We start from the raw sequence: 27,200 nt of genomic DNA on the forward strand, positions 1-27,200 counted from the left end.
GGGCACACGAGAGGCAACCACATATTGATGTTTCTCTTTCCCTTCCATTCTCTCTAAACGTGAATAAAATCTTTTTAAAGTTTTGGGCAAAAAAGTGCGCATTATACATGGCAAAATACGGACTTTATTTAGCTGCTGGGACATTCCAAATTGTACCAGGAGCTAGAGTTACTGCCAATACTAAATACCTGTCCTGGAGGAGCTTACACACAGTGGGGGAGGTAAACAGCCAGTTCCCACCAGTGGGAGAAATACTGCCCCACCTCCTACCCCATTCCATGCCTCTGCGAAGCCACAGCAAAGGTTCCCACAGAGGCACAACCAAGGATCCCAGATGTTTGGGGTGGAAGGGCTTTTTGAAACCTAGGGTTCTACCTCCCCTCTGGAAAACTTAAGAACTGTGACCTGGGTCAAAGCAACAGAACGAGAAAACCTGGAACCCAGGCATCCTGACCTGGAGTTTTTCTCTCTCCTCAATAGTAGGAATTAATTTCTTTTCAGGCTTTGAAACGTGGCCCCAAAAGTCCTCTGTGTGTGTATGTGTGTGTGTGTGTGTAGTGAGGCAGGGGATCTTTGAGAAGGGATGTGAACACAGTTGTTTTGATTCCGTAGGTGGGGAAGGTACGCAATGCAGACCAACACGACTCCAAGCCAGGCTAGAAGTCCGGGGAGCCCATTCACTGAATTTGGAACATCTGGGTTTCTTTCCCTTCTAAATCCTCTGCGAGAGGCTGGGTAACGTAGTGCATTAGATCTTTGGTGTTAGCCAGACTTGGGTTCAGTTCTATCGTTTACTAGCTGAATAACCTTGGATATGAGTGAGGCTTAACCCCTGGGGCCCCAGTTTCCACCTCGACAAAATGGGACAATAACAGACTCAGTCTCTCAGGGTTGCTGTGAAAGCATTTAGCGCATAGTAGCACGTAAGGAACCAGTTTCATATATATGTATGTATGTCTCATACATAATGGGTTGTCAACGATCATTTATGGATTATTTTGAGCCAAAACATTTTTATGTGCCTGTATCTCATTGAAATGCCACCATTTCAGGCATTTCAGTGCCTTTATGACAGGCACTGTTATCGTATTTTAAGACTTGTAAGGCACCTAACACTAATGGTGCACAGTAGGTACTCGAAAGCTTCTAGGGAAAGTTCTTAAAGAACAAAAAAACATGAAAAAGGAGCTTTGCAAGGTGTAAAGTACCGCACAAGTTTCCATTACAATTGTTACATCCCTCTTGTGGTCATAATGCTTTATTTTTTTTTTTGGAGCTACTATGATGGTACCCTAGTTACTGTGGCCATGGAAACGCGGCCCGCCGTCCCGGGTTGGGCAGGTCGCGGGCTCCCCCTGGAGGCTACCTTCCGCACTTGCCGCGGGACGACTGGGCGGGCCTTTGAGACGAGCGAGAGGGGAGCCGGGAGCTGTAGGCCGAGGGAGGAGGCTGGCGCGGAGCGATGCACGCCGGGAGCTGTAGTTCTCAGGTGGCGGTGGGCCGCCCCAGATCCAGCTTGTTCCTCACCTGGATGGCGGCAGAGACGCGTGGCTGCCGGCCCTGGGGCTCGCTCCTCCTCGGGTTGCTCGGGCTGGTCTCGGCCGCGGCCGCCGCCTGGGACCTGACTTCGCTGCGCTGCAACTTCGGCACCTTCTGCGAATGTGACTTCCAGCCCGACTTCCCGGGTGAGGAGCGAAGGGGAGGGGAGACCCGAGAGCCCACGGACTCCGGCGTTGCGCCGGGACCGGACCTGGAGGGTAGAGCCGACGGGCGGAACCTCCAGGCTTCTGGACGGCCAGGGCCGGAAGTGAGCCTGCAGCTGAGGGACTTTTGACAGACCGGGGCACGGGACTTGGGGCGAGGGTTTAGGGATGCCCGTTTGGGAGAGAGGACTTTGACAGCGGGGCCTTTGGGGAGGTGTAGGCCTCCGCGGTGGAAGGGCCGAAAAGAGAGAAGCCTGCTTTGGGGATGGGCAGAGGGTTCTGTGGCAGACCCTGTTGACATTTCGCACCCACTTAGGACTGAGCTCAATTCAGAGGGAGGCCTATTGGGGGCGCTGCGGAGCTGAATCAGTCCTGAGAGTAGCTTCTGCAGCCGGAGACCCCAAGGGCCGCCCTTGCTTCCCGCAGACATCTTGTGAAAACGTCCCAGACCACAGGGATCCCTAGACCAGGTTCCAGATATCACTTCCCCCATGAACCTCTTCCATGGCAGAGGCGTGTCCTCAGCTCTGACACTGTCCTTCTTGCGGCCCTAGGTCTGGAGTGTGACCTGGCCCAGCACCTGGCAGGCCAGCACTTGGCCAGGGCGCTGGTGGTGAAGGCACTGAAGGCCTTCGTGCAGGACCCGGCCCCCACTAAGCCACTGGTCCTCTCCCTGCATGGCTGGACAGGCACTGGCAAGTCCTATGTCAGCTCCTTGCTGGCACACTACCTCTTCCGGGGTGGCCTCCGCAGCCCCTATGTGCACCACTTCTCCCCCGTCCTCCACTTCCCCCATCCCAGCCACCTGGAGCGCTACAAGGTAGGCTGGTTGCATCGTGGATCATTCTGCATCACGGGGTGCCATATCCTAGGGAGTGAGTTCTAAGCCCAGAGAGGGAGATTCACTTGCTCCAGGCCACACGGCCAGTTGGAGCTAGCCTTCAGGACGCATCTGGAACAGAGCTTGGGATGGTGCCATTCTGCCTGGCAGGGAGTTAGTTCTCACTTTAATTCCTGGGTGGTGGGGGAGCATAATGGTAGCTACCTGCCAGGCTTGTTGTGAAGGACATGAGAGTATATAATTACAGGTATTAATTATTGGGCACTTAAACCTTTGCCAGACGGTCTGCACTGTCTTCTCTCTGTAAAGCACTTAGCCCCGATGTGAAGCTCAGAGTAAGTACTTAGCAAATACTAGCTTTTACTCCTCCTCCTACTATTAGTATTTTAGTTATTGATTACAAGGATATTTCCCAGGCTGATCTATTTCACCTGTCAAAATGGCTGAGAAAGCTCACGGGGGCAGGAAGGAGCCTTCCCCGTTAGTGGAAAGCAGCAGGTGTCAGGAAGGAGTCCTGGAGGCAGGTGCCGTGACCTGCTGCCTTGCTGTTTGAGCGTGGACTAGTCTCTGCCCCTCCCAGGGCCACAGTTTTGCCACCAGTCATATTAAGGGGTCAGTGCTCTCTGTGAGACCCCGTCTTCCTGGGAAGGGGGTTAGTTCTTGCCTCGGGAAGCAGTCGGGCTGGGAGAGAACCTGCAGCCCCCTCAGACTCCTGCCTCTCTCCTGCAGAAGGACCTGAAGAGCTGGGTCCAGGGGAACCTCACTGTTTGTGGCCGCTCCCTCTTCCTGTTTGATGAGATGGACAAGCTGTCCCCGGGCCTGATGGAGGTCCTGCAACCTTTCCTGGGCTCCTCCTGGGTTGTGTACGGGACCAACTACCGGAAAGCCATCTTCATCTTCATCAGGTGGAGTGCCGCTGGGCAGTGGGCCTAGTGTTGGGGGCACTTCCAGGTCTCTGCTATCCAGTCTTGGCCTGGCGCCCCACAGCAGAATCCCATCCCCCAGGCCCAACCAGGCTTTCCCAAAGCCCCTCACCCTCTCGATAGTGACACTGCCATTCAACGTGGTTGGCTTCCCCTTCGAAAATCTCAAAGCCCGTTCTGGGCTCAGTCTTTTTGGTCCTCGCCATCTCTTTGTGGAAGCTCTGCTGGGTCAAGAGTTTTCACTCTTTTGTGGCCAGGACGACACAGGCCTGGGAGAAACAGATCTAGGCCTCTAGTATACCGCTAAGAGTCCTCGCTATGCTTCCTCCTGCCAATGACTGCACCTCTCTGAGCTCCCATCTGCTGTCTGAACAGCAGGGCTGAGCGAACACCCCTGTCTTCCTAGAGGCTGGGCAAGGGGAAGTTGGCGGAGGGATGCGAAAGGGTTCTGTAGACTATAGGGTGCATGGCACCTACAGGTGGACTTCCGGGGGTCACGGTGGTGGACCCAGACTCTGGAGAGGGGAAGTGCTTCCGCTGGCGTGTTTTCAGTGGGTTGGCTCCTGCCAGCACTGAGCTGGACCCCCAGGCTTGGGTTGTGTTAGGTGGCACGTGGGAAGCAGGGTCAAATCCTGCCCCTCACTGCCTGAGTCTTGGCCCGGGTCCCCATGGCTTTAGCAACACTGGTGGCGAGCAGATCAACCAGGTGGTACTGGAGGCATGGCGCAGCCGCCGGGACCGCGAGGAGATCCGCCTGCAGGAGCTAGAGCCAGCCGTCTCCCGGGCCGTGCTGGACAACCCGCACCGTGAGTCCGGCTCAGGGCCCCACCCGGGTGGCCTCAGCAGGCTGGGCCTCATACCCAGACCCAAGGGGCCGGAGTCTGACACTCTGCCCATTGACCTACCACGTCCCAGGCCAGGCTCTGGTGCTCCTGAGCCATGAGCCCAGAAGGTGGCTGAGAATCGTGAGCCTACGCCGGCCTCCGGGGGAGCAGGAGCCCAGCTTCTGTGAAGCACAGCTCCTTTTCCCGTCGTCCCTTCCTGCAGATGGCTTCTGGCGCTCGGGCATCATGGAAGAGCATCTCCTGGACGTCCTGGTGCCTTTCCTGCCGCTCCAGAGGCACCACGTGCGGCACTGCGTGCTCAACGAGCTGGCCCAGCTGGGCCTGGAGCCCCGGGAGGAGGCCATCCAGGCCGTGCTGGACAGCACCACCTTCTTTCCTGAGGAGGAGCAGCTCTTTTCCTCCAACGGCTGCAAGACTGTGGCTTCCCGAATTGCCTTCTTCCTCTGACTCTCCAGGGGGCATCCTTGCCCTTCTCTACCTGGCCAGGCCAGGCCATGCAGGGAAGCCCTGGCACCTCTGCCAGAGGGACCCTTGTCCTGAGCCTCCTGAGACCGTGGCCCAGAGCACAGATGAAAGATGAGAAGGGTTGGCCGGGCCGAGACAGAGGCCCGGGGTGGGCCCTGGCCTCTTAACTGGTCTGAGGGCATCTTGGCCTTTGCTTCCTTCCCCAGGGGAAAGTGCCAGTCACCCCAGCACCTCCATGAGCCTTGACCTTGCCCTCCAGCCTGAGCCTCCTTAAAATGTGAATTATAACTCAGGGAACTGTGGCTCCGGCGGCTCCCTCCCTCCTCAGCCTTTACCTCGGACCCGTGCCCACCACCGCACCCCCCCTCCATGTCCCGGGATGGTAAAGCCAGGCTGAGACTTCTCAGTCTCCGCAAATGGAGGGGCTCAAGCTACCACTTGAGCCTAGTTTTTTAACGTTTTTAATTTTGTAAAAGAAGAGAACAAATAAACTTAGCCGTGGGACCAGAGTAATGCTGGTTTAGGTTTCTCATTGCTGAGTGCGAATGCAGTAGAATATTTCCCATCTCTAGCAAGCAGTGAGGGGCTCGGTGGCCCCTTCAGAGAACAGTGGAACTGTCAGGGCTGGGGCTTTGCTGGATTTTGCTGGGGTTCTGGCTCAGGTCCTGGGTGACTTCGGACTTGCTGGAACCTAGGTTGGTGCCCCAGTTCCAGCTCTGGGGAACCTTGGTCTTGCTGGGGTTCTGGCTCAGGTCCTGGGTAGCCTCAGTATTGCCGGGGCTACTACTTGGGTCATAGAAAGTCTTGGTCTTGCTGGAACTTCGGATCAGTCCCCAGCTCCGGCCCTGGGTGGCCTCAGCCTTGCTGGGTCCCCAGCCCCGGCCGTGAGCAACCTTGGTCTTTCTGAGCCTCTGCCTTGAGCCTCGGGCAGCCTTGGTCTTCCTGAGCCTCTGCCCTGGGCCCTGGGCAGCCTCGGTCTTGCTGGGCCTATGCCCTGGGCCCTGGGCGGCCTCGGTCTTGCTGGGCCTATGCCCTGGGCCCTGGGTGGCCTCGGTCTTGCTGGGCCTATGCCCTGGGCCCTGGGCAGCCTTGGTCTTGCTGGGCCTGTGGCTCTGGCTCTGCGTGGCCTCTCTCTTGCTGGATTTCCGGCTCTGGACCCTTAGGGTGGCCTTAGTTTTCTTGAAGCGGTGGCTCAGGCCTAGGGCTCCCCTGTGGGTGCCCATGACTGAGGACTGAGTCTTCAGCAGGGAGGAATCCGAGATCGTCTCAGTGGAGGTCGTGTCACTCCGGTACTCCGGACTGGTGGTGGATGTCTCTATCTCCGAGGTCGGCAGGGTCCTGACTGCTAAGGGTGTGCCGAGAGGACCCATCAGGTCCCTCCCCCTGGGCGGCTCCAGGAAAAGGAGACTCTAGGCCTCGCCCTTGCCCACACCCCAGAGGCCTTGCACGGTCAAGGGGAAAGCCTGCCAGAGCCCAGCAGCCCAGCAGCCCACCCACCCTCAGCCACCTGAGCCCTATAGTCCTGGCCTCCACAGTGCTGGCCGCCCCCTGCCCTCCGAATCCAGCCACAGCCAACAGCCTGAACTCTGCCCTGTTCCACGCTTCCCACACCGGACTAACCCCGCTCCTCCCTCAGGTCCCGAAGCCCTCTCTGACCCCCACGGGGCCAGACGCACCCGCAGTGGTCCAGCGTGCATCTACACTGTCCTGGTTGTCTGTTTACCTGCGTGCCTTTTCCCATCCGGACCAAAGCATCCCCAGGGCAGGGACTGGGCCTTTCATGCCCGTAACCAGGTGTGGCAGAGCCCAGCCCCGGGACTTGACGGCTGGTTGAACAGCACTGAAGGGCGGACAGGGCCAGCCGCCACTATTTTTGTCCCTACCCTGGACTGTTCACACTGTCCCCGGGACTCTGTTAGGAGCAGCATTCCTGGGTGTGTGACTTTCGTCCCTTCCATGCTAGGGCCTGGAAGAACTGGGGGTCAAAGCCCCTTGGACATGCACAGGGTTTGTGGGCTTATTTCAGGGAAGGGTAAGGGGGCAGAGGGGAGATGGCCCTGAGCAGGGAGTGAGGGGCTGTCATGAAAGCCGGTCCGGGCTTGGCTGGGCATCACCTCCCTGGGGGCTCAGCACGCCCCCTGCAAAGGTGGGATTATACTCCTGCTTTAGAGTCACACGGAGCCCACACTCACACCCAGGCCAGGGAGGCTCTGACCCCTGACCTTTGCCCACTCTGCTGCTTTGGCTCACAGGCCTGGCAGGAGCGTGGGGGACTTACAGCCCAGGATGGAGTCTGAAGAGGTCTGATCGAGGTAGCTGTCGGACAGAGACCTCATCTTGCTAGGACCGGGCTCCGGCTTCTCCTAGGGCAAGAGACGGGCTGGGCAGTCAGGCTGCAGGGAGCCCGGGGCCAGTGGCTGTATCTCTGGAAGGACAGCAGGCGTTGGGACCTTCAGTGACTGGTCGCCTCGAGCTTAGAGCTTCTCGGGGCTCCCAGATTCGGGCTGTGGCAGGGGGCGGGGGACAGGGAGAGGCTGAGACTGGCCAGGAAGGGGAGTGGCCAGCCTAGACAGGCATGCTGCTGTGAGCAAGGCAGTGTCCTCAGTGTCTCCATCTGCAAAATGCAAATTTGCTCAAGTCTGGAACGGGCTTCTGTAAACTGTAAAGTGCAGTACCCTGGGGAATGGCTGGTGAGGAACTGAGGAGCTTCTCCATGCTTTACACGTCTTATCCCGTTTCATCCTCCCCACACATCTGGGAGGAAACTCCCGCTAGTACCGTTTCACGGACCAGGAAACCAAAGCTGTGAGCGTCTAAGCAGCCTGCCCTGGGCACTCGGCTAAGGAGAAGCTGGGCTTGAATCCGGGTCTGCGGGACTCCACAGCCAGGCTCCTGGCTGCTGGTCCCCTCTGGCCCGTCCACACCTGCGGCCCCAGGGGGAACAGGCAGAGGTGCGGAGAGCTGGCAGCGCTAATGTGCAGGTGCCAGCTCAGCACCTCTCCGAGGGAGGGGCTCACGATGACTTCGGGGGCCACACAGACCAAAGTTCTGTATTTCTGTATTCTTCCGTGAGCTAGAAAAATGTCGAGCTAGCCTTTTCCATTTACGGCAAGGGACTGTAGGAGCCCGTTTCCTTCAATCGTGTTAAGTGTCCTTGGCCCGTTGGTTTACACGCTGTCCCACAGCAGCGGAGTGGGGAGTGAACTGTGGGGTAGTCACAAGGGAGAATTCTCCACGGCAGTGAGAACGAGCAGTCAGCCCGGGTGTGTGTCACAGACGCTGTGTAACGAAGGAAGCGGAGATGGGAGGCACACGGACTGTCCCTGGGACAACAGGCAGGCTTGCCTTTGGTGGTAGGTGGCAGGGGCCGGGCTGAGGGAGGGGCCTCGAAGGGAGTGCGGGGCTGGGGTGGGGGTGGGGGAGTACTTCTGGGGAGTGTTCTTTCTGGATGTGGGTAATGACGTCATGGGTGTATTCAGTTTGTGAAAATTCATCTAACAGTTCATTTATGATTCCTGGACTTTTCTATATGTTACGCTCAATACAAAGTTTTTAGAAATGGATTTAATAGTTAAGAAAACCCTGGAATGAGCGGCCACTGCACACAGAAGCATTTGTGAGGGTGAGTGTGGGCAAGGTGTGAGAAGGCCTTGCTGGGAGGGGCCTCGTCCTCAGGTGCACTCCCTCAAGGGGGACCCCTTACTGGTTCCATCCTGACCTCACAGCAAGAGGTCCCCAGCCCACGTCACACAGCTGAGTGGTGGCAGAGCCAGGCCTGGAAGCCAGCCTCTAGCCAGCCTGCATCCGTCAGCCCTGGTGTAGGGTGCATCCCCCCCACCGATGGACATCAAGGGCTCTGACGTGTGGCCCACTCACCTCCTTCTTGGGGCCCTTGGCCTCCTCCGGGTGTTTGGGCTCCGCCTGCAGGGCCTGGGGACTGGAGCCCGGTTTCTCGGAGGGCTCCTGCAAAGGCTGCTCTTGCAAAGGCTGCTCCTGCAAAGGCTGCTCTTGCAAAGGCTGATCCTGCAAAGGCTGCTCTTGCAAAGGCTGCTCCTGCTTCCAAGCCCGCTGCAGGGCCCGGGCCTTCTGGCGCTCCAGTTCCCGCCTCCTGAACTGCCTGCACAGCCATGGCCCCAGAGCGCAGGGTGAGTGTCCCTCATCCACCCCACCATCCCCAGGACTGGTCAGTGGCCTGAGGGGGCAGCTGGGGCCAGAGGAGCCTCGAGCCCCAGTCGTTCCCACTCCTGTTCAAGGAACTTACCCCAGGATGCCTTCAGAGATGCTGTCCTGCAGCCTGCTTTCCACCGCCCGACTCAGCTGCAGCCTGGCCAGGTGGGCTATTTGGGTGCCAAGCACCTCCTCCACTGACATGCCCGAGAAGAGGTCGGTCATCAGTGGGAGCAGCTGCCAGGAAAGGGGTGACCAGAGTGAGGTATGGGCCAGGGCAGGGGCCACCAGGAAAGGGGGCTGCCCGGCCCTTGCAGAGTCCCTTTACAGGGCTGAAGAGGGAAGAGTTTATAAATTGTTGTTTTTATTTTTTATTTTTACTTACTTATAGAGCGAGGGGAAGGGAGAGAAACATTGGTGTGCAAGAGAGACACTGCTTGGTTGTCTCTCAACACCCCCAGCTGGGGACCTGGCCCACAACCCAGGCACGTGCCTTGACTGGGAATCAAACCAGCAACCTTTCAGTTTGCAGGCTTCATCCACTGAGCCACACCAGTCAGAGCAAATTGTTGTTTTTAAAGAGATGGACCCTTTTGCCCCTGAACTATGAGGAGACCATGAGAAAGGAGCTTTTCAGAAAGGGGACACTGGTGGTGTGAGTCTAGCCACGGGCTCTGAAGCCAGGTAGATCAGTCTAACCTTTAAGCTCTGTGATCTGGGCCAAGGGAACTGGCTTCTCTGAGCCCTACCTTCTTTGTCTGTAAATTGGGAAGTGATAATATTACCTGCCTTGTGGGGCACCAGAGTGACGCAAGTTGAAGTGATTAGGACAGTGCCTAGCACACGTCAGCTCCTCTTGTTAGTTGCTAGGGAACCAAATTTCTTTTTAAGGACAGGGAGTATCTTTAGGTGGCCAGGGGTATTGACTCTGGAGTCTGCCCTTCCGGCCCCCAGCAGGAACCCACCTTTGGTTGCTTAGGGTCAAGGAGCAGGGCACTGGCAACATCTTGGCGGGCTCCAGAAATGTTCTGCATGAGCAGCCGGGTCCTGGCTCGGTGTAGGTAGTACTGAGCCCTCTGGGGGCTGTGCTGGATGGCCATCGAGAAGTGGTTCTCTGCCTTCTGGAATTGCCTGCGAGAGAGCGGGCCACAGGCTGCAGTGAGCTAGACCACTTGGAGGGAAATTGCAGCTTCTGGGCTGCACTGGGGAGTCTGGGGGAAACCAGGCTGGTCTCCGCTCCCTGGCAGCATGCCCCTCTGCTCTGCTTCTACCAGCTATGCTTTTGATGGACCTGGCACTCAAATGCTAATATAAAACCCCAATATAAGCAGACATTTTTATGATCTTGGATTACGGAATGCCTTTCTGAGAATGTCATACACCTAGCAGCTAAAAATTAAAAAATTAATTTGAGCCCTCACTAGTGTGGCTCAGTGGATTGAGGGCTGGCCTGTGAACCAAAGGGTCACCAGTTCAATTCCCAGTCGGGGCACCTGGGGCAACCCAATGCCTGGGTTGCGGGCCAGGTCCCCAGTAGGGGGTGCGCCAGAGGCAACCACACATTCATGTTTCTCTCCCTCTCTTTCTCCCTTCCCCTCCCTCTTTCTAAAGATAAATACATAAAATCTTAAATAAATAAATAAATAAATAAATAAAAGAAAAATAGTCTTGGCCCTGGCCTGGTAGCTCGGTGGGTTAGAGCATCATCCTGATAGGCCAAGGTTGTGGGTCCAATCCCTGGTCAGGGCACATACGAGAACCACCCAATGAGTGCATAAGTAAGTGGAACAACAAATCAATATTTCTCTCTCTCTCTCTCTCTCTCTCTCTCTCCCCCCCGCCTTTCCTCTCTCTCTGTCAAAATCAATTAAAAAATAAAAATAAAGAAAAATAGCCTTAATAGCCCCCACTATTGAGATTTGGGGAAACCGAGACTCTTTTTCCTGGGAGAAACTTATACCAGTTCCCTGTTTTTGGAGAACACTTGAATATTATATCCAATGTTAAATTTCCACACTCTTTAACCCAACCATTTAACCTCCGGCAATCTAACTACAGCGTTACCAGTACAAGTACATGAAAGCTTATGGCCAGCGTGTGCATTACTGCATTATTTATGGTGAGAAACTGAAAGCAGCCAACCATTCAGCAGTAAAGTGGATAAATACACAAAGGACAATCCTCTATGGTTGCTCCATAGAGTGGAATACTGTGCAGGCAGTGAGGAGAGAATGAGGGAGTCCCATGTGGATAAGTAGAAAAGCAAGCAAAACACAATTTAGCACGATCCCCCTTTTGAAAGTGATAATTGTTAGTACATGCACTGGAAACAATCTAAAGGAATCTTTCCCAAAGTCGTGGGGGTGGGTAGGCATTCCGAGGTAGATACCAGAAGGAACTCTCATGTTCTGAATTATAACTTACTGAACACTTAAGGTTTTTTTTATAAAAAGTACAATTACCCTAATATTCAGGAAAAAAGTAAAGGGTTTTTAGCAGAAACTTGGAAAATAAAATCTATATTTAGGAGACATAACTGGGAGAGCAGAAGCATCTTGACCCAAGGATCCCAACAGATGGCTTCTTGCCAGGCCCGGCCCCGCCCCCCCCCCCCCCCCCCCAGGACCTACCTCCTCTTCTGCTCGCAGAAACCCATCTTCTCCTGCAGTAGGCCCATGCGCAGGTTGGCGCCCTCGTCCTGCGGGCTCAGCGCCAGCGCCTGCCGATAGTCCAACTCGGCAAAGGTCAGGTTGCCCAGCTGGAAGAAGCAGTCTGGGGCCCGGACCCAGTGGCGGCAGCTGAGTGGACCCAGTGTCCGGGAGCCCAGCTCAGCCTGCTCCACTGCCCGGAGGGCGGGGCCTGAAACTGGTGGCTGGTGACACCTGTGGGCGCAGGCGGTTGCGGGAGGCTTTCCGCGCCTGATTTCTGAGCAGTCCTTAGAAAGACTAGCCAGTTTGTTGAAGGCAAAGCTTCCCCAAGTTTGTCCGTGGTCACTGAGACTCCTAAATGTTTCCTTTTTCCCTCCCTCCTGCCCTCTTCCCTCAGGGGCCTCAAGTGCCCAGCCCAGGCCGCGGAGAGGCGAGGGGCTCTGGGCCGGCCAGCCCCACTCACCGCCGCGGTTGATGTAGAGGCCTTTCTCCTGCTGCTCGCCCTGGAGCGCCTTGTTGAGCAGCAGCACGCTCTCCTGGTAGGCACCCTGCATGTAGCAGTGCACCGCGAAGTCGTTGTAGGACAGCAGCAGCTGGCGCTGCGCCTGCTGCGCCATGTCCTCCTGGCGCTGCGTCATCATGTCCAACGCCTTCAGGAGGTCCTCCACGGCGGCATCAAAGTCCTGGAGCCGCCTGTACATGGTGCCCCTGTGGGGAAGGGACATGACGGCCAAAGCACCGCCATTGACTGGGGTGGCTGGGCAAGCCACTGCCTGCCCTGGGCCTCCGACCTGCAGAGGTTGTGGGGGGAGGGGGGGCTCCCTGGACCCTCACTGGGTTTGGCCTGTGGGGCCTGGCTTGCTACTCAGATAACCTGCTAGTCACTAGCAATTTTATTTTTCTCAAAAATAGCTTCCCTCTTTCTTTTTGGGAGCTGGGTACACGCCAGCCTTCACACTACGGCCGTTCTGTACACAGCACAGGTGTTCCCCCCCACACACACACTGCTCATAGGGGAAAACCCAGGCTCAAGGGAGTGAAATGGCCCTGAGTAGGGTGGTGAGTCCTTGTTGGAGTCAGAGTCACACCCAGGCCTTGTCCACCGTGCTGGGCGCAGCAGGCCCGTGGGTCCAGGATTCCTTGTTCACTGAGGCTGCTACTGCAGCCTCCTGCTGTGATGCCTTGACCCCAGTGGGGATTAGGGAAAGATTGGGAGAGGTTCCATGGGGAAACTGAGGCCCACATGGATTCCAGAGCTCCCTGAGAGCACGCAGCTGGGCCAGAGGCTGGCGCCTGCCGGCCCGCACCTGAAAAGGAAGAGGCTGGGGTCCAGAGGGTTGTTCTCGATGGCGCGGTCCATGCACTGCAGCGCGTGCTGCAGCTTGCCCTGCACGGCCAGGGTCCTGGCGTCCTGGTGTGACTTCCGGGCCTGGTCCACCATCACCTTGAGCAGCGCCTTGGCCCCTGGGTGCTTGGGATCCAGTAGCAAAGCGCTGTGCAGGTCTTGATAGCAGAGGTTGGGCTGCAGGGGCGGGGAGAGACATCAGGGGCACAGGCCCAGCGGAGCTCTACCCTGTCCAGTAGGGGGAGGCAGAGCTCCAGGCTTGTAGGGGCCTTCCTCCAGGCAATCTGGCACCATGCCACCCATCCCCGGAGGCCGTGCTTTGCTGCCGTTCAGCCTTTTCTGACTTTTGAAGCACACAGGGAACCCTGTGGGGAAAACCCCAGTCTAGGCCCAATCCCCGCCAGCCCCTTTCCGGATGTGGCCTCAGGGGGGCCAGGCCAGCCCTGGTGGTCTCTACCGTGGAAGGGGATTTGGGAGACTGCCTCCTGGGACGATTTCTGTGAGACTCACTCAGGGTGGGGGAGGGATGGCATCCCGATGGTGACTGTTGCGTCCTTCCTACCCTTTCCTCCCCCACTGCCTTGACCTTTAAGGACAACAGGACTCTGACTAAGAACAGATTGGGCCTGGACACTAGCAGAAAACATCCCCAGGCAAATACTTCCCACTGGGTGAGCAGGTCTGGGTCAGTCAGTCAACAGTTTTAGCAAGCACCCGTCTCCCACAGGGTAACTGCTTGAAGGGTGAGCACAGCAAACAGTGGGACACCAGGAAGTTGAGAGGGGACACACTGGAGAGGCTTGGGGGGGTGGACTTGGGAGCAGGCCTTGGTTCAAGGGCAGTGCCACTGAGCACTTGGCCATGGGACCTTGAGCAAGCCCTGTACCCTCATCCGTGAGAAGACGACAAGGGGTTGCCTCCCCTGGAAAGGTTATTGTGAGCCTGTAAGATAAACAGGAGTGAGTGCTCAGCAAGAGATTTGCAAGGGCTGCAGTGGTGGGAGCGGCTCAAGTCCCAGTCCGGACAGTCAGCGATAATTATCCATAATTACTGGTCTCCTACCTTTGAAGGACACTCCCCTGCTGACTCCCTGCGGGACACAGAAGCCCAACCCCCAGCATAGGGGAGGCTCACATTTCCAACCGCCCCCAGGATGCTCCACCTGGTGAGCTGAGGTGAACCCCCGCCTGATCCCACCCACCCCTTGTTCCTTCCCCTCCCAAGTGTCCCAGCTCCCAAGCACCAGGCCAAGCCAGAATACCGGTCACAGTTCTGGATCCCTTCCTTCCCTCATGCACCTTCCCAGTCTCTGGTCCTGACTTCCAAGGATGGCGGAACTGTCTTCTTGCCCATCCTCCCCCGGCCCCCTCCCCTTCTGCCAGATGGCACCTAGCCTCCTCCTCAGGCTCCCGGCCTCCAGACTTGCTCCCTCTGGCAGCCAAAAGGATCTTTCTAAAGGCCGCTGCCCTGGGGAACACCTTTTGAGGCTCCTACTGTCCCCAGAAAGAAGGCAGGGTGGTCCTGTGTTCACAGGGCCCTGCCTGATGCTTTCACATACCTGAAGTCCCCTCCTCCCTCGTGACCCCCGAGTTTCCCTTTCCCCCAAGCTGTTCCCTGTACTGTCTGTCCCCGTGCCTAGCCCAGGGGGTGTGCCCGCTGGGGGTGCTTAGTAAATGTTCACTGAGGCAAATAAGGAAAGAAAGGAAGGAAGGAAGGAGGGAGGGAGGGCCCCTTCATCTAATGGATCTCTGAGGCTGCTTCATACTCTCCTGAAATCGTCCTTCACGAAATTGTCTGCTTAGGGGCGTCTCCCCTGGGCTGAGCTCTGTGATGGCAGTAATGGCATAGGTCTCTTACCTCGTGGTTTCCGGGGGCCAGTGCAGGCCTGGCACAGGACCAAAGCTGAGTGACAAGGGAACAACTACCTGATTGGGCAGCTGAGCGGACAGTGCCAGGCGGGGGCCTCTGCCCACAGAGGACAGTGCCCCTGCCGCACTGTGGGGAGGCAGCTTCAGGGCTGGTGGATGGCCTAGCAGCGTTGTATAATCTTGGGGTGTGCTGGGGGACCCTGAGGCTGGGGGAAGGGCCACCGCCTGCCCCACCCTCCCTGTTCTACCTTCTGGAAGAAGTTATGGAGCCTGGCCCGGAGGATGTAGATATCAGCATTAGCCGTGCCGTGCTTCACCTCCCTGGTGACAAGCGAGAGGCAGTCGTCGTGTCGTTTGAGGGCCAGGAGACAGGCCATGCTGAGGGCAAAAACAAAGGTGCTCTGTCCGCTGAAGCAGCCACTTCCAACCTTTGTCGTCTCGGGGCCCACACAGACTAATTGTTAAAATTCTCCAGCACACCAAAAATATACTTTTTGCTGATCTGACAAAAAGAAAAGCAGGTGTAATTTTGATTCACCTACACCAGATGGCTATTATGTTGGCTGTTATTTTTTTTTAATCCTCACCTGAGGATGTATCTATTGATTCTAGAGAGAGAGGAGGAGAGAGAGAAAGAGAAGAGCACCGATGTGAGAGTAACATCAATCTGACCAGGGAACTGAAGCTGCAACCCAGGCGTGGGCCCTGATGGGGAATTGAACCCGCAACCTTTTGGTCTACAGGATAACATTTCAACCAACTTGGAAGCCACATCGGCCAGGGCCGTAGTCGTTTTTTAGTTTGACAGTCTAAGGTTAGAGACGTCAATGCCCCTGGTTAAAATAGTCAGGTGTTGCATATTTTAAAAATTCTTGCTGCATGCTGGTTTAAAATCTCTGTGCTAGAGGGACAGGAAGGGGCTGCCAGAGAACCAGGGCTGGCAAGGGCGCCAGTGGGACCCTCACCATCGGTAACGGAAGCAGGATCTCTCGGGCTGGAGCTTAGAAGCTTGCGAGAAGACGTGCAGGGCGTCCGGAAAGGCACCTTGCTCAAACAGACACTGGCCCTGGGAGCACAGGGAGCAGTCACTTCCGCTTAGCTCCCTGGCCCAGCAGTGCTCGTGAGAGGGCGTGGGCCACATTGGGGTGGAAGGGGAGAGACACGAGGGACAGGGACGGAGCTCTTTAGAGCTGGAGAGACTTTAAGAGTCAGAGACACAGAGACGGAGAGAGATACAGAGTTAGGGAGAGACAGCACGAGACAGTGAGAAAATACACTGGGCGAGCGACAGACAGAAATACAGAGACACGGAACAAAAAGAAATAGACAAAAGTCTGGCAGACCGGCAGAGCCAACAGCAACAGGCTCCAGCCAGGACCAGGGCTCCGGGCGCCGAGCCCCGTGTTGGGAACTTGCTATCTCACTGGTACTAACTAGCATCCCCCTTTTAGGTGAAAGAACTGAGGCTCAGAGAGGTGAAGTAACTTCCGCCCAGGTCACTCAGGAAGTGTCTGTACTGGACTCAGGACCCCAGCAGACAGATTAAGCGTGCGCTTTGGGTGTCCCAAATGTTTCTTTTCAAGAACTGAATAACGGGGCATTAAAAACAAAGACATCAAAGTTGGTAAAATGGAAAAAATCAGGACTTTGTTGGTGTTTATGGTTTAATTTTTTTTTGAATTGCAAATGGGGCCAGTATTACCTTTTTAGTGCTTAGGGTCTCTAGATTCTGGGTCTGTCCTGTCCAATACCATAGCTGCCAGCGGCATGTGGCTATGTAAATGTCATTACAATGGAACACAATGAAAAAAAACTTAGCTTCTCAGGCACACTTGCCGCGTTTCAAGGGCTCAGCAGTGGCATGTGGCTAATGGCTACCAGGTCAGACAGTGATGCGTAGGTCACAGATCACTGTCACGATTGCAGGAAGTTCTGTTGGACGACATTACAAAAGTTTACCCAGCCCTGGTGCTCAGCCTACAGGGAGGTGGGAGAGATCACGAGAGGGGCAGCAGGTGGGCACACCGACATAGAGACAAGGAGGTCCCAGGGCGTCAAAACTAGTCCCAGGCGCAAGGAAAGCCCCATAGCCGGAGGGAGACCCAGAGGGCCTGGGTGCAGAGGCACCTGCAGGTAAAGCACAAAGGTTAGGCGCTCCAGGAAGTTGGTGTTCTCCGGCTGGAAGGAGTAGGCCCTTCGCAGGTTCTGGGCGGCCGAGGAGAAGTCACAGAGCTGAATGTAAGCTTCAGCTCTTAAGGCGTAGAAGTCTATCTGAGGGAGAGGAAACCCGGGCTGCTGTCCTCTCCCCACAGTTCACCCTGAGGACTGGCACTCAGTTGCCAGCATGGGCTTGGTGGCTCTGAAAGGAGGGACCTGGAAGGTGCGACAGACAGGGAGGGGGAAGTGTGTGCTGGAGACTGCCTGTGCCCATCCAAACCCTCTCCCTCACCAGCTCAGGGTCCAGGTGAACGGCACGGGAGAAGAACAGCACGGCCAACTCCCAGTCTTCTTGCTCCAAGCACCGGTAGCCTTGGTGGTAGCTGTGGGGACAGGGGGCACAGGCAGAGGGGCTGGCCCTGCCCCTGACCAGCCCAGGGCATGCAGCTGGGGCTGTGGGAGTGGGTGGGACACAGTTGGGTGGAGAGACAGGAGGAGTAGACAGAGATTTTTGGAGCTCATCCTGGCCAGCAGCCTTTGATCCACTGAGGCAGAAGAGCCGTATTACACAGGTGAGTTCACTGAAGCCCAGAGAGGGAGAGTAACAGGCCAAAGCTGCACAGCATGTCAATGGCTGGGCAGAACAGAAACCAGGGACCCTGGGACGAGGTAGTCACTCACTACTGCCTGACTTTTAAGGGCACTGCTATCCCAGTGGCTGTTGGTTTTATCTCATCAAAGCCCTGGAACACCCGGCTGGTCCCAAAGATGCGCCGTAGGATCTCCTGTGGGAGTGGAGTCCCCTGCAGCTGTTGGATGTGCTGTGCGGGAGCCTGTTCAGGCCAAGGAGAATTCTAGAACCGAGGGACAGCAAGCTGCGGCAGGCGTCCGAGATGACTCTCCTCCACTTGCACACTCTGGTCTGGTGTGTTACGGGAAGGAGGAGGGATGGCAGGAGGCACACTCGGGGTCTGGTGCACTCCCAGCCTTATTCCTCTTAGGGATGTTCTGACCCCCCTCTCTCTCTCCAGTCCCGCCTCTCTCCCATGGTCAAAGTCAGGGGTCAAGATTCTTAGACTCACACTGACTTCTGCTCTCTTCCTGGTCCCCCTCAGCACCCTTCTCCAGCTACTGACACCCAAAACTCTGTCTCCAGCTCAGACCCTGTCCTACGCTGCCCGCTCCAGGGGCCTGCAGCTGCTAGCACATCCTGTGTGACCCCCACGCCCAGCAGGTCAAACCGAGCACCTCACCTGACTTTTGCTCTAGCTTTCCCATCTCGGTACATCCACCTTCTCTGCCAGCCAGAGACCCATGTCCCATCAGGCCTGCCTGTCCCACTTCCTAAAGAGACTCAAGTCCTGCCTGTCCCACTTCCTAAAGAGACTCAAGTCCTGCCTGTCCCACTTCCTAAAGACCTCTTAGATCTCGCCTCTTCTCTCACCCCCTCATCTGGGCCAATGCCAACTCTGCCAGGACGCCAGCATCAGCCACACATCCCAAGTCCTCTCTACTCTGCACAGCGGTCTGGCGCTTTCCTGAACTGCACAACCAAGCCTGCCTCTCCCGTCCTTAAAACCTTTCCTGTGAACTCAGTATAGGTCTCTTCTCTCCCGACCCTCCAACTGTGCTTTAGCTTTCTCCCGCACCTTCCTAGAGTCTGTCATGAGGCCCCTTCCAGGAAGACCTGCCGGACTGAGTGGGCTACCTCGCAGCCTTAGTCCAGACGTTGCTAGGCACCGTCTCCACAACACCCACAGGCTCCGCCCTTTGGCCACGCCCCCGGAGCCCAAGGGCTGTATGAGCCAGGAAAGGAGTAGCAAACTTTTATTAGCCGGGGAGGCAGAGGCTGGAGCGTGGAGAGGACTTGCCGAGTTTCCGCAGCGAGACAGAACCCCAGCACGGGCCAGAACGGGACTCGCCCCTCCCAAACCGGAGGGAAAAACGAGGGCTCTGCGAGTCCCACAACAAACCCCACCCGGACGCGATGACGCCGCGCCGCGGAACGCACGGGGGGCGCCTAGACACGTGGGGGGGCCCCGCCCCCGCCCCGCCCCGCCCCGCCCCGCCACTTCCGCCCCTCAGGAGCGTGGCGGCCCTACGGCCCGCCCCGGATTGGACGCTGGAGGCAGGTGGCGGCCACGGTTGGCCGGGGGGTGGCTGACGTCAGGGCAGGGGCCGTGAATGGGAGCAGCATGCAGCCGCCCAGCCTCTGGCCCGCGGGGCTGCGGCTGAGTCGCTCCCTGAGCAGCGGCATGAGCCGCTGCGTATTGGAACCGCCGCCTTCGGGGAAGCGGTGGCTGGTGAGTGGCGTGAGGGGCGGCGACGTAGGGGCCCCAGGGGCCTAACTCCAGCTTTGCCACTGTCTCCTGGGCAAAGCCCCCCCAATTCCCTGTCTCAGTTTTCTGATCTAGAAATGGGTCCGATACCCGCGGGCTCCATACTTGCAGGAACTCCGCTCCTGCACCGTGGCGCCCTGCCTGCGCGACCCGCGGGGCACCAGTTTCCACCCAGCTTTCTGGAGTGTCCAGGGTTTCCCCGGCCTCCTCTTCGCGACCCTTCCCCACTCCGTTCCTGCTTTCCATTTCCCTTCTTCCGCTTTGGGTCTCAGGGGCATTGTGAGATAGAGGGTGGAGAGGGTTGTCGGGCCTCAGTTTCCTTGGTGCCACCCGCAGGTGGCTGGCCTGGGGAACCCCGGACTGCCCGGCACGCGGCACAGCGTGGGTATGGCGGTGCTGGGGCATCTGGCGCGGCGGCTGGGGGTGGCTGAGAGCTGGGTCCGCGACCGTCGCTGCGCCGCCGACCTCGCCCTGGCCTCACTTGGGGATGCCCAGCTGGTCCTGCTTCGGCCGCGGCGTCTCATGAATGCCAACGGGCGCAGCGTGGCCCAGGCCGGTGAGTTGAGAGTACCAGGGGCAGGCGGGTCTCGAAGGCGTAGGGGCCAGAGGGCATTTTGGGGTGCGGCCGACGGGTTCACCTCCAGGTGCCTGTTGAGTTCCAGCTGCCGCATGGCTTTGGGTATTGTGGGAGCGTCAGTTTCTTTAAATGTGAAGTGGGGTTAATTTCTGCCCCTCCTCATGGGAACTGTGAGTTGGGAAACGCCCTCTGGGCAGATCAGCAGTAACCGGGGCCACCGTTTCCCTGTGCCAAGCGGAGCTGTTCCGGCTGACTGCCGCGGAGGTCTACCTGGTGCACGATGAGCTGGACAAGCCCCTGGGGAAGCTGGCTCTGAAGCTGGGGGGAAGCGCCAGGTGAGGCCCTGAGCCTGTCTGGCTGGGATAGGGAAGTTGGCCTCCCAACTGCAGTGGGATAGGTGTGCTGACCCCAGCCTGGGCTGGGAAGGGTGCCGGGTGCTGAGGCACCGAAGCACTGACTGCCCCTCCCATATCCTTGAAGGGGCCACAACGGAGTTCGTTCCTGCATTAGCTGCCTCAACTCCAGTGTGAGTCCTGCTCTGGGTCGGGTGGTTTGGTGTGGGGCCCCAACACTCCTCACCAAAGCTACCTGAGCCCCTCTGCTCCTCCACAGGCAATGCCACGGCTGCGGGTAGGCATTGGGCGCCCGACACACCCTAACGCAGTGCAGGCCCATGTGCTGGGCTGCTTCTCCCCCTCCGAGCAGGAGCTGCTGCCTCCGTTGCTGGAGCGCGCCACAGACCTTCTCCTGGACCACATCCGTGAGCGAAGCCGGGACCCCTCGTCAGGCTCCTGACACCAGTGGACACGGCTGCCTGCCCAGCTGCCATGCCCACACACCCAGCCACATCCACAGAGGTGCCACGCCAGCCTGTGATATCCACTTTTTATATAACTCGTCCTCTTGCCTGCTCCAGGCCTTCTACCGATTAAAGGGGGACTGTGGCTGGGTGGGTCCATTCTTGGGATAGGGAGTTGGTCTTCTTTCCATGTCTTACTCGGAAAGTAGGGAAGCTTCAGGGAGACTAAGCTTTTTTAACGTTTTTGGAGAACCAGAGATGAGGATCTGTGAGATTAAAGATGCCTGCTTGGAAGCTCTTCAGGGGGTTCCTACCCTCCCCCTCCCTGTGGAGGAGGGAGGGGCCCACAGGGCCCAGCAAGCCCCCCTCCCAGGGGCTGCGTGGGTGTGCCTTGGCCCACAGAGGCCTTGCCACACCTTTCGTTGGCCCATTTCACAGACGGGGAGATGGAGGCTTGGAGAGGTCTAGCCACTTTCCCAAGGCAGCATAGCTGCAATGTGGCTGAGCTGTGATCGGCACCCAGGGCGGGCTGCCATCTTGCTGTCACTGGGGCCCCGGGCACGCTCACCTCAGAGTTCTTGTGTGAGTGGAGCGCTCTCATGCGGGTGGTGTGAGAGAGCAGCCTGACGTCCTCGGGGTTGGGTGGGATGTGGGCCCGTCGAGGCACCAGGCCCAGGTCTCCCAGCTGGTAGGGCTTGAGGCCGGACAGCTGCTGCTGCAGAGACCTGGCCTTGGGTGGCTGGGTGCGGCACTGGCTGTGGGGAGGGGGCGCGTGTCATCACCTCCATTTCATGGATGAGGGAGTTGCAGTTCAGAAAGGCTTCGGGGAGCCCGAATTCTGGCCCAGGGTCACTGAGGACAGCCCTGGGACAAGTCCCATAGCTGCTTCTGAGGCCACACCAAGTCACTCACCTCACCTTGGGACCCCGGGACTGGCTTTCCATTTGGGGCCTTAGGGCAATGGCTGAGCCCAGCATGGCCAGCAGCTGCTGTAGCATCTGCCTGTGCTGCAGGTGGTACCCTACATCAAAGTCACTGTCTTCTTCCTCTGGCCGCCTCTGCCGGGAGGGGTGAGGATGGGCCCGTGGGGGTCAGGCCCATGGTGGCTCCAACACCCACCTCTGGTAAGTCCAACCCCAGGGCCTGTTTCCAGTGTTCCCTGGCTGGGGGGAGGGGGGGTACCCATTCTCCAAACGGGAATACTGAGGCTCACGGCCTTCCAGGGCCTCTGAGGAGGACTCCACCCCATTCTTTAAGACCTTGAAGGGATATTTGATTTACAGAATCAGAAAAGGACAAACTTGTCAGGAGTCTCTCATAGGGAAACTTGGGGCCTCTGGTCCTGGCCAGGGCTTCTCTGCATGGCCCAGTTACCTCCAAGCACTTCCTGCCTCTGGCCTACTCCCCCCCGCCCCCCCCCCCCCCCCTGCCCCCAGCTGTCACCCACTTCTCGTTCACCTGCAGGATGTCCTGTAGGAAGGCGGTGGCCTGGCTCAGGACCGTCTCCAGGCTTGCCCGAACCTTCCGCTCTTTGGTCAGCTCCTGCTGCAGCTGCTGCGCCTCGGCCTGCTGCCATTCCAGCTGCAGGTTTAGCTGGTCTCTCTGGCTCCTGGTCCCCGACCAGATGAGTCGGTCACCTCCCAGTTCCAGGGCAATAGGCCCTGACGTTGCTCTTTAGCCCACAGGGACCCATATCCAGCTCCAGGCCTTAGCCCATTTGACAGAGGAAGCCTTGAGGCCCCTCAAGAGAGAAAGGAAGTCACTGGCCTGAGTCATGTGCCCGTGAAAAAATGGGCTCCCGCCCGCTCCCACCGCTCGCCCCTCTGCGGGCCACACCTCAGCGCCTCCTTGTCCTTCTGCAGCTGCAGGAGGCTCTGCTCCAGTTGGGTCAGCAGGACGCGCAGCTGCTCAGCCTCCTCTCTGCCCTGCTGTTCCTTGTGGCACTTCTGGGTCAGCCTGAGGACCACCTACGGGTGTGTACAGGTGGCATGCCCTGGGCCCACTGCGGGCCCGCAGCCGGTCCTGCTCCCCCAGCTCCAGACTCAGCCAGGGCTTACCCCGTGGCACAGAGAGGCCGCCTCTCTGGGCAGCAGCTGGGCAGAGCCCCCAGCTCTCCGGGAGCGGGTTCCACTTCATCATGTTATGGGACTTCAAACCAAGTAAAGAAAAACTAGAGCTGGGGCCAACACCCTGGGCCTCCCACCAAGATGGCCCGGCCCCTCACAGCTGCCTCCCTCATGACTCGGCTCCAGGGCAGGGCCCCTAGGGTTCCCCGCTGCTTCAGGTGCCAAACACTGTGGTGAGGACCTGGCCGGCACACCTTCTGGTAGTCTCTGCGGTGTGTGGCCATGACCTTCACGATGTCCTCCAGCAGCTCCAGCTGTTTGGACATCTTGTCCTGGGCGCCCTTGAGTTGGTCGTTCTCCTGCAGCAGCCTCAGGCCGTGCTTGGAGACCTTGGACAGCTGCAGGGTCACAGTGTTGTTCTCCAGGATGGCCCGCTTTGTCGTGTCCCACATCTGGTCAGTGGCCACCTTGCGGAACTCGGTGGCCACCATGTTCAAACGCTGAATGACTTCCTTTTTCACTCTAGTCAGGATAGGTGGGAGTGAATGGGGTCGGGCAGAGTGGGCGCAAACCTCAGGCATCCCCTTCCTATGCGGGGGTTCCCAGAGCGCTTAGGGCCACCTCTGCTCTTCCCCTGGGGGGAAGACTGTGGGTAGCGGGCTTCTCATTGTAGACCCTGGTGCTTTTGGAATTGGAACCAAATCAATGTATTACCTATGAAATAAACATGACGTAAGTCACAAAACATGGCAAAAGGACATTCAGGGATTCTCTAATGCCAGCATGAGGGAGGACTGGGGCTGGGGAGCGTGGTTATTTTCTCCCACCCTCCACAAACCAGCCAGGATTCTGAGGAGCTCAGGGTGGGGAGTTGAGGAGCTAGTGCAGCCCCCCTCCCTGATTAGAAGCCGAGGCAAACAAAGGGCTGAGGACTGGGCTGTGCCTGGCTCCACTGATGAAGGCCTCCAGCACCTGGCCTGCCCACCTGTCCTTGTCCAGCACTGACTTCTTCTCCAGGTTGTACACATAATCCTTGAATTCTTTCTCCTGCTTCTGCAGCTGGTCCTCGAGCGATGTGAACTTCTCCGTGAGCTCCTCTTTCTGCAGCCGGAACTCCTCCAGGGCTGCCAGCTTCCCCGCTGCCCCACAGCAGGGCACAGGCCTGGTGAGGGGGTGCCTGGGAGCACAGGTCCCCTGGGCAGCGAGGGCCTGGGGCCATGCTCCTCCCTCCCCACTTCCTCTTGCCAGCCCTGTGGTTTCTGGTGCAGCGGGGCTGGACCCCTGCCCCCACATCCAGTTATTGCCTTAGTCTGGAAAGCACTTGCTCCCCTCCACTAATCTCAGTAAGACTTGTTCCACTTCCTGGACATTCTCCAGTCCCCTTTCATGAAAGTGACTGACAACAGCTAATTCAACTTGAACACCTTCTCCAGGCCAGGCACTCATGCTGTGTCATTAAGCCTCAGAACAACCCATGCCATCTGGGTGACCTTGGCCAAGACATTTCACCTTAAGGTGCTCCCTGACCTACAAAATGGAGGAGATGGTATTTCCTGCCTGGTAGGATTGCTGGGACAATTACAGAAGATCATGTGTTGAAAGCAGCACATGGCTGTTATTCAAGGTAGATGTATTATCCCCGCTTCCCAGGTGGGAAAACAGGGTCAGAGAGGTGCTTGCCCAAGGCCACGGAGATTGCACTCACACTAGGACTTGAGCCCAGCGAGCCAGAGTCTTGGGCTCCTGGCCACTATGGTGCGTGCCCCCAAGCCCCTCACCAATGATGATGTTCTCCGAGGTGAGCTGGTCTTTGGTCTCCTGGAACTCGTGGCGCACCTGGGCGAGCTGGGCCTCAAAGGCATCCTTCTCTATCTCCTTGGCCAGCTGCAGGCTTTGGAGCTGCTCATTGAGGTCGGTGATCTCATCCACCCGCTGGTTGAGCGTGCGCTTGAGGAAGGCCACGATCTCCTTTTTGTTGTTGGCCAGCTGCTCGAACTCCTGGTGGAACAGCTTGTCCTGCACGACCAGCTCATCCCACTTCCTCTGGTACCTGCATGGAGGGCAGGGCAGAGCTCCAGGGGCTGGGCAAGCCAGGGTTCTGCACCTGGGCCCTGCTCCTCAGGACCCTCCCACAGAGGCACTCAGGTTCCTCTCCGTCGGAATCCAGCCTTGTCTGCCCCTGATCTGCACTCACAACCACAGCCAGTGTCTGCTCGGTGCTTCATGCTCATCACGTCATCAGAATGTAACTTCCATGAGGCCAGGGCCTTTGTCTCTGGGGCTCACAGCTGTGTCCCCTGCACCTAGGACAGTGCCTGGTACATAGTAGGTATTTGGTGTGTATTTGTTAAATTCTCAATCCAGAAGGAAATCGGTACTATGATGATGATACCCATTTTACAGAGGAGGAAGCGGAGGCTCAGGGGGATGCGGAAACTCCCAAGTTAGTAAGTGGCAAAACCAGAAGTTGCACTGAAGTCAATCTCACCCCAAAGTCGAGGCTCAACCACAATGCTTATGGCCACACTTGACCAGCCCCATGCTCTCCCTACACCTCTGCCCTTGCAGCCCCAAGCCTTCACACCTGCTGTCTTCCTCACCCTCGTCCACTGAGTGTGACCTCAGTGAAGCCCTCTTGGCCCTGAGTCATATTTGTGACCCTCTCTTTGGTGCCCTTCAGTAGGTTGGCCCTCGTCCCACTGGGGACGAGAGCTGGTGTGTTTGTTTTCTCCACTTGGCAGACCACCGACCCCCTTCACCACCGTATTCTCGGGGCCTGGCAGAGGGGCTTGGCAAGTAGGAAGTACCCAATCACTGTCTCTCAACTGCACTTTCCCCAAATACATTCAACCTGGTGTCTCAGCCTGAAGGAAGCTTGTGAATTAAGAGTATCACATAACTGACTGGTTTCCAGTGGAATCATCGGTAGAAGTTATTTGGAAGGATGTTTTACTGTGCCATTTACCCAGCCACCATCTTTTGAAGGGCTGCTGCATACTCGGCTGTTCAGGGCATAACGCGGAATGGCCTGCTTTGTGGACAAAGCAGCAGCCTGGTGCACAGAAGTCGGGCTCCCATTCTGGTGCCTCTTCCTCTTGGAGGGGACTTCCCCTCCCTGAGCCCCGGTTCCTCCACCTGAGCCATGGGGATGAAGTTCGGGGCTCTGTTTCAAGGGCACAGTGACCGAGAGCACAGGGCCCACCTGGCGTACAGGAATGATTCAACATTAGCTGTATCTGCAACACGTGGGCAAGAACCACTGCCTACACATCACCAGAGGGGTTTGTCTTCTAAGCAGCATCCTGAGACCTACCATATTTTGCTGTGTATAATGCACTTTTTGCCCAAATTTTTGAGGGAAAAATAAGGATGCATATTATACATTGGTGGTACTAATTCAATATCTATATAATTTTTAAAAAGCTTTTATTTATTTTTAGAGAGAGGGGAAAGTAGGGAGAAAGAGGGGGAGAAACATCAATGTGTGGTTGCCTCTTGTGCGCCCCCCCACTGGGGACCTGGCCTGCAACCCAGGCATGTGCCCTGACTGAGAATTGAACCAGCGACCCTCTAGTTCACAGGCTGGCACTCAATCCACTGAGCCACACTAAGCCAGGGCTATATAAGTGTTTTTTAATGATTTTATTTATGCTTATGCATTAACTCTAGAAAGCAATAACAATGTCTGTATGCAAAATAACATCCTGGATATGGTAATTGGTTTTGTGTCTAAATATAAATAATTGAATTTAAAAATTAAAACGAAAGGGTTTTTTTTCTTGAAAGTTTGGCCAGTGTGACTATATTTGGAGGTAGGGCTTTAGAGGTCATTAAGGTAAAATGAGGTCATAGGGCAGGGCCCTAATCCACAGGATTTATGGGAGGAAGAGACACCAGGGATGCGTGGGCACAGAGGAAAGGCCAAGGAGAGGGTTCTCACCAGACACCAACCCTGCCAGCACCTTGATCTTGGACTTCAGCCCCCAGAACTAGGAGAAATAAATTTCTGTTGTTTAAGCCTCAAAAAAAAAAAAATTGGGCCAAAAACGTAGGCATGCATTATACACAGCAAAATACGGTAGCTAGTGCCTTTAACTGGGAGGAAACTTAGTTTGAAAAGAAGAGAAGTGGGCAAGTGAATGAGGGGTTTCTCTAACTCTTGGAAGAGTTAGAGAAACCCCTCATCCCTGGCCCAGCCGGCACAGTGGCCAGCCCTTGGCTGAGCTTCTGACAAAGCAGAACCAGCCCCAACCCCTCCCTGGCCTGCCCACCCACCGAGCCAGCCTGTCCTCCAGGTCTCGGATCTGGATGTGGTAGAACTTCCGGAGCTCCTCGACTACAGTCGCGTCCACAACCGTGCCGGGATCCTTCTTGCCACCTTTCTTCTTCTTGACTTCGGGCTCCTTGGCCCCCTTGTTTGCCTTCTTTTTCGGAGCCATGGCTGGTGGCCACCACTA

At 57.1% G+C, this 27,200-nt stretch overlaps 3 protein-coding genes across 11 annotated transcripts; 2 read left to right on the forward strand and 1 right to left on the reverse strand.

Moving 5' to 3' along the window:
* The first annotated feature begins 1,489 nt into the window (after window positions 1-1,489).
* Window positions 1,490-5,286, forward strand: TOR2A (torsin family 2 member A). 4 transcript variants are annotated; one of them, XM_024562480.3, is made up of 5 exons: window positions 1,490-1,685; window positions 2,258-2,523; window positions 3,274-3,449; window positions 4,146-4,273; window positions 4,515-5,286. In XM_024562480.3, exons 1-5 carry the CDS (start codon window positions 1,532-1,534, stop codon window positions 4,757-4,759), a joined length of 969 nt encoding a protein of 322 aa, XP_024418248.3. In that variant the 5' UTR covers window positions 1,490-1,531; the 3' UTR covers window positions 4,760-5,286. The 4 variants fall into 4 exon arrangements, 3 of the variants coding, with proteins under 3 accessions (XP_024418248.3, XP_071077124.1, XP_071077123.1); XM_071221023.1 differs by lacking the exon at window positions 4,146-4,273; XM_071221022.1 differs by lacking the exon at window positions 2,258-2,523 and having other exon boundaries at window positions 1,514-1,685.
* On the reverse strand, window positions 5,222-27,200 carry LOC112306532 (cilia- and flagella-associated protein 157). 4 transcript variants are annotated; one of them, XM_071221020.1, is made up of 14 exons: window positions 18,612-18,678; window positions 17,644-17,816; window positions 17,255-17,345; window positions 16,933-17,076; window positions 15,771-15,871; window positions 15,054-15,183; window positions 12,900-13,114; window positions 12,056-12,300; window positions 11,575-11,716; window positions 9,910-10,075; window positions 9,039-9,181; window positions 8,654-8,894; window positions 7,056-7,140; window positions 5,222-6,119 (listed from the first exon to the last, which is right to left on the reverse strand). In XM_071221020.1, exons 1-14 carry the CDS (start codon window positions 18,627-18,629, stop codon window positions 5,377-5,379), a joined length of 2,637 nt encoding a protein of 878 aa, XP_071077121.1. In that variant the 5' UTR covers window positions 18,630-18,678; the 3' UTR covers window positions 5,222-5,376. The 4 variants fall into 4 exon arrangements, with proteins under 4 accessions (XP_071077121.1, XP_071077120.1, XP_071077122.1 ...); XM_071221019.1 differs by having other exon boundaries at window positions 5,222-6,122; XM_071221021.1 differs by lacking the exon at window positions 16,933-17,076 and having other exon boundaries at window positions 5,222-6,122.
* Window positions 19,122-20,822, forward strand: PTRH1 (peptidyl-tRNA hydrolase 1 homolog). 3 transcript variants are annotated; one of them, XM_045196814.2, is made up of 5 exons: window positions 19,122-19,265; window positions 19,638-19,857; window positions 20,054-20,213; window positions 20,359-20,404; window positions 20,491-20,822. In XM_045196814.2, the coding sequence occupies exons 1-5, from the start codon at window positions 19,158-19,160 to the stop codon at window positions 20,671-20,673; spliced, it is 717 nt and encodes a 238-aa protein (XP_045052749.1). In that variant the 5' UTR covers window positions 19,122-19,157; the 3' UTR covers window positions 20,674-20,822. The 3 variants fall into 3 exon arrangements, with proteins under 3 accessions (XP_045052749.1, XP_045052750.1, XP_024417972.1); XM_024562204.3 differs by having other exon boundaries at window positions 19,124-19,265; window positions 20,114-20,213; XM_045196815.3 differs by lacking the exons at window positions 20,054-20,213; window positions 20,359-20,404 and having other exon boundaries at window positions 19,123-19,265.

This window comes from Desmodus rotundus, chromosome 1 (assembly GCF_022682495.2).
Source record: "Desmodus rotundus isolate HL8 chromosome 1, HLdesRot8A.1, whole genome shotgun sequence".
NCBI classification, from domain to species: domain Eukaryota; kingdom Metazoa; phylum Chordata; class Mammalia; order Chiroptera; family Phyllostomidae; genus Desmodus; species Desmodus rotundus.